This window comes from Ictalurus punctatus, chromosome 6, assembly GCF_001660625.3.
Source record: "Ictalurus punctatus breed USDA103 chromosome 6, Coco_2.0, whole genome shotgun sequence".
Taxonomy (NCBI): domain Eukaryota; kingdom Metazoa; phylum Chordata; class Actinopteri; order Siluriformes; family Ictaluridae; genus Ictalurus; species Ictalurus punctatus.
In genome coordinates, this window is record NC_030421.2 from 25,178,610 (window position 1) to 25,184,609 (window position 6,000).

Genomic DNA, 6,000 nt, shown 5'->3' on the forward strand with positions numbered 1-6,000 from the left:
ATTGGGAAACAATACCTTGCATGAGATTATATTTATAAGGCATATATATATATAATGAACTGGCTGAGCTCTTTCATGGGCTGCCAGGCTTTGTTATCCAGTCAGTGGAAAAACAATATATATTGACATTGTAATCATGTTTGTAATCTTTTCAGAAATAGAAACTCTTTAATATCTCAAACCTAAATCCTGATTGTGTTATGGTGTTATGACAGCTTCTGTGATGTCCTTCTATTAGCCTGCTTTCTAAAGACACATTCTCACACCTTTAATGATGATGGCCTTCTGCAAAGCGCTACTGAATTTCAATGCACTGATTTAGAGTACTGTAATTAACTGCAGACAAGGTGAGAGGTGACAAGGCATTGAGATGTTTCCTTTTTATGAAAACATCTGTTCAGTAGTAAATCAATTACTAGCATTACTGAAAATTAAGAGGATTTCTGTTGCTTATTATATATGGAAGAAAAAAAAACAAAAAACAGCACCTGGCTTGAACACTGGACGTACCATGCAGGAGTGATGTGGTGACAGCTACACCGAGCTACCAAATGCATTACACTATAATGAAACACTGCAAAAGTAATTAAATGCAACAACCGGACTGTATTTACTGCTACAACCACAGCATCTAAAGCCTCAATCAAACACACGGCATCAAATGCTACAATGCCTTAAAAGTAGTACCATGTAAATCACATTATAGGAGAGGGCGAGGCTTAGAGACAGGAACCTTTGAATAACATGTGCTCTCCTTGCTGCACATACAAACATGCCGAACAAGCGTCATGGCAACCACTTCCACTGGCAAGATGCTGAAAATCACTGAGATATGGAGCCGACACAGAGACAGTGAAAGGAAGCCAACAGGGCACATTAAACCCCCCCATAGACTTTAATTGAGCTCTAAGAGTCCTTTTGTTCCACACAAAATGGGACGAGTGAATGTCTGTGTTCCTTCATCAAGACTAGATTTGACTGCAGTATCACATTAACAAAGACACAGATTATTCGCTGTACTATATGCATAGGTAAGCAAGTTTCAGTATTCATATGAACAAGTTACACAAAAGGAATGTGTCACTGATGTAAAATGCTGAATCACAAGTCTGCAAAGAAACCACCAAATTGTTTAACAGTTTAACAAAGGGTTTAACAATTGTCTATATTAAATTTGTACTGCAATATGTATGTTGTATTTCCTTAAGATTTATGCAGGAGTCTGTGTATTTAATTGTTTAATTGACATAATTGTCACAGTCTTGGCCTGCAAATATCACAACCATAAAAACACTTGTGAACTTGTCAGACTGGAAAAAGCAATTTTTTTTTTTTTTTTTTTTTTTTTTTTAAAAGAGAAAACCCCATAGGAGTCTTTTGTTGAGATTATTTCCTCCTTTGTTTTTGCCCCCTGAAGGCGTGTATGCATGGCAGGGCACAGGGCATTTTACCAAAGCAAGCTGCCTGTTTCTGCCAATGTAGCAGCCACTGATCTCTTTCTCTTTCCTTGTCACAAATCACAAATTCTGACCTTTCACAGCACATCTTACCTTACATCAAAGGAGCAATATAGTCATATGCAAGTAACAACTGTGCATAATTTCAGGCCATTCTAGCATCAAAAGCAGACAAATAGATTTGCCTCTGTGCACACACACACACACACACACAATATAGGTACTGATTTTTATTTTATTTTATGACTTCTACATTATCGGGTCAGTACAAAAAACATTTTAGATTTCAATATACATATATAAATAAGATAATATAATAAGTAAAGAGAGAGACAGACAGATAGATAATTAATAGGAGGTAGATTATATATATACACAAATGTGTGTGTGTGTGTGTGTGTGTTTGTGTGTGTGTGTATCAGGGTGTTACACTGTGGAAAAAAGACTACCACTGCATTATATCAGTGTGTGCACTACATCCATCATTATTTGGACTATTTCAATTGACACAAAATTGTAAATATAATAAATTATATAGGTTACAGTGTCAGTGTCATTGAAATATACTTAAATATACTATATAGATTTAGTAATTACATTATATTCCCATTAGGGATGGTAATAATAAATTGGGCAGATAGAGTCACAAAAAGATAGAGAACGAGAGACAGAAATACTGTTCAGATTGCAATCAGGTGACTAATATGAGGTGTGGAAATAAACCTATTCATGAGTGAGTATGTGTCTCTGCAGATAAATAAATGTGTGTGTACCTCTGCATTAGTATCCAGCCTTTTTTCTGCACAGTGCGAGTATTTGTGTATGTGTGTGACTATATGTGTGCATGCTGAGAAGCGTTGCTGCACTCAGCTGATTCCTTGCTTAAGGGAAAAAAGGACTGGTGGAGGAGTAACAATGGAAGCAGATAATGAGGCACAGTGCCACATTCAGACCCACTGTCTCCCTCTCTCTTCACCTCGCTCCTACAGACAACTGGCACCATGTTAAACCGTTTACACTGAATTTGATTTAATTATGGCTGCAATAAGCAGGATTTCACATTTTTGCTGTCAGTTATAGCTTACAGATGCTCTGTTCTGGCTGACCACAAAGCATATTATAACATTAGGTAATATAAAAAAAAAAAAAAACCACTGCTGACCTGACCACTGCCAAAAAAAAAGAAGCTTTTTCTCAGAATATGGACCACAACAAGATCCCACATGACTGTATAACACCCAGTGATATATTGCTCACTGGGATGATCATATTGTCTGTTTCACCCACTATACTATTTAAACCATTGAAAAGTTGCCAAAAATTGCAAAAATAACAGCAATCATTATATCATAGATTATACTTGTTTCCTGAATTGGAACAGATGAACAGCGAATAACAAAGAGTAAGAAATAATATCACAAAAATGCTAGAATTTCTTTATAGTTGATAAAAGGATAGCATAGGCACAACGGAAAACGCAGAGGTGGAGGAAGCTCTAGGAGCATTAAGAATTATACAAGAGAAATAAAACCATAAGCATTTTAATATCAATGTCTACATGGAGTAGTAATTGTTCCAGCACTACTTATACTGGGGGAAAGATCTGAAGTACGTACAAAGACATTTAACTACAGGACACAAAAATGAAGAAATAAGCTGGGGAGAAAACAGACAAAAAAAACCCCCCAAAACCCAGAATTGGTTCAAACTAAAAGGTTGTCCAAATAGAAATAATGCCTGAAGCTTCATCACATACTTATAACTAAAGCATGACCAATCAGCCTAATGACAGAAGCTAGTATCATACCCAGAACTGCCCTTTAAACCTATTAATGGCAATCCGTCATTGAAGAAAGCCACTAAGGATCTAAACCAATCCTCTGAAGAGAAAGCACTAATACCCATCAGATCAGCTTTCCACTTAATGACAAACACAGTCTCAAGCTAAACGAATGGTAAAAGAATGATCAGCTACAGTAGATGAGGCACCAGTTTCAGATGCTGGGCAATTATCTGTATTGACAGATAAGAATCCACTCAGCTGAGTGACGAACATGAGTCAAAGTGATATTATTTCTGAAACAACAGATACTAAAATGCAAATGTCTTTCAAAGACTGAACACCATTGAGAAATCCCAGGGGGGCTTTAATTACAGTCATAACAGTTGTGAATAGTTTAATCATAAATTCAAGGCAAGAATCTAAATCTAATTAAGTTAACATTAATAATATTGACAAAATTATTTAATATCACAAAAACACATAAAATGTAATAAGACATAGTCTTACCTTAAATGAAGAATATTTGTGAGTTCAAATTTCTGTAAAAAAAAAAAAACAGAAATAAATTCCTTATTAAATACAAATCATGAAGGAAGGCTGGTGGAAAGGTATGACGCATGGAGTGATAAATGCACATCCAGTGCAACGTCACAGTTTGACACATTGTGCTATCTGTCTATCAATTCCCCAATCTAAAAAGAAAGACATCAAATAATGATATGCCTGTATGCTATCCTTGCATTGGCAGCAGCAATGCAAATATTTACTAATACACTTAATTCTCTTGACTCGAAATCCCTTTATCCTGTTTATTTATTTATTTTTATTGTAGTCTGTTTTATCTATAATAGAGTAGCATTTTAACAGTATGGCTCCTACTACCTTGCTCTAGCAGGTACAGATCTTACAGCCATATTGTCATGTTCATAAAGTTAACACATATCATCTAATGCAATCCAGTTTTTATTATCTCAGCAGAACAAATTTATGATTAACGGCTGTTATGTTGGTTCAAGCAATGTCTAGAATGTCAGCCCGAGCCCCTGCGTGGGCCTTGTGAATGCTCCCTCATTACAGAAGAGAGCAATTCTCAAGGGATTGGGCAAAGAGGCAGATCTCTGCCTGACACAGCTGCCTGTTCTCACAATGAGATTCACTCGCTATTATCTATAGCAGCCTACACATTATTAGAATTGAAAAAAATCTAATTTCTAATTTAAAATCTAATTTTGTTAATTTCCAGAATGGTGTACCTTACATATAACACACGCACACACACACACACACACACACACACACACACACACACACACACACACACATGCTACTCCAGAACAGAATATACAGAATTATCATACTAGTGTATATGAAATACAGTATATTTCTTAGGAACACATATGAAAAATGCTATATTTATTTGCTTAGATATAATTTCTACAAATAAAAGATTACTGTACTCTTATGATCTAATTAGTACCCTCTATTACTGTACTCTTATGATCTAATTAGTACCCTCTATTACTGTACTCTTATGATCTAATTAGTACCCTCTATGTGCTATGAAAGCTTCTTCTAATGGCTTGCTGCATTGGGTTTGAGAGTTGATCACATCAGTTGTGTATAATAGTCGGCTGCAGGGATACAGTACAATCCTTTTTACAGTTTCTCAAGAAAATATGCCTATGATGAAGTCTAATCAGTGTAGACTAATTAGGTCAATTCTACCACTGCAAGCCATGAATTAACACATGATGCTGACAATGAAAAACAGCAGATGCACTTACCATTCATTTTCCTGAGATCCTCAAGAAACCTGACAGCAGTGACGGATGGAGCAGCTTCGTGTATCATATACGCGGTAGATGGAGTATTGCTTAAGGAGCGCATATCATAAAGACACCGACACTGTTAGAGAGCGGTGAGGCTTTTACTCAGCCGGCAATCGGCGCCTTTTCACAGACTCATTGAGGAGCAGAAACACTGTTCTGGCCGACAGGCAAACAATGGTGCAGGCAGGGAAGCGCTGACGGCTCCGCCGGCCACGTGACCAAGCTCCACCAATCACCGCACGGCTTGAGGGGTCGCCTGCTTGGAACGGTTAACTGTGGATGTTGCCAGATTGGGATAATTCGTTCCCACATGGGGTTCTACACTGCAACAGCTGGGGAAAATTTGTACTCTGGGGGTGGAATTTATTAGTTATATGTTGGATTGTTCTGCAGCGAAAAATATATAATGAAATTAAATGAAATGTTTCTATTTCATTCATCAATTAATGTTTTCATTCATTTTCCGTAACCGCTTTATAGTGGTCAGGGTCGTGATGGATCTGGAGCCTGTCCTGGGAACACTGGGTGCAGGGCAGAAATACACTCTGGATGGGACACTAGCCCATCACAGGGCTCCATACACACACACACACACACACACACACACACACACACACACACACACACACACACACACACACACACACACACACACACACACACACACACACACACACGCACGCACACACATTCACACACTCATTAACAACGAGGGCAAGTTAGCCAGTTCAACTACTTCCATATTGTGGGAGCTGGGAGGAAACCGGGGAACCCAGTGGAGACTGATGTGGACATGGGGAGGACATGCAAAACTCCACACAGACAGTAACTTGAGCTCAGGATCAAATCGATGACCCTAGATCACACTACCCCCTGTGCCACCGTGCCATTTTGAGAAGTTTCTAACTATTGGATTATGACTATAGAAATC

At 37.8% G+C, this 6,000-nt stretch overlaps 1 protein-coding gene across 1 annotated transcript in view; it reads right to left on the reverse strand.

The window, feature by feature from the left end:
- Positions 1-5,267, reverse strand: part of csrnp3 (cysteine-serine-rich nuclear protein 3) — a 34,056-nt gene extending 28,789 nt beyond the window's left edge. Inside the window, exons 1-2 of the mRNA XM_017470526.3 lie at positions 5,025-5,267; positions 3,748-3,779 (exon numbers count right to left, since the gene is read on the reverse strand). Of these exons, the coding sequence (XP_017326015.1) occupies positions 3,748-3,779; positions 5,025-5,027 (35 nt within the window). The 5' untranslated portion in view covers positions 5,028-5,267. The remainder of the gene's footprint in view (positions 1-3,747; positions 3,780-5,024) is intronic.
- Between the last annotated feature and the right edge of the window lie 733 nt (positions 5,268-6,000).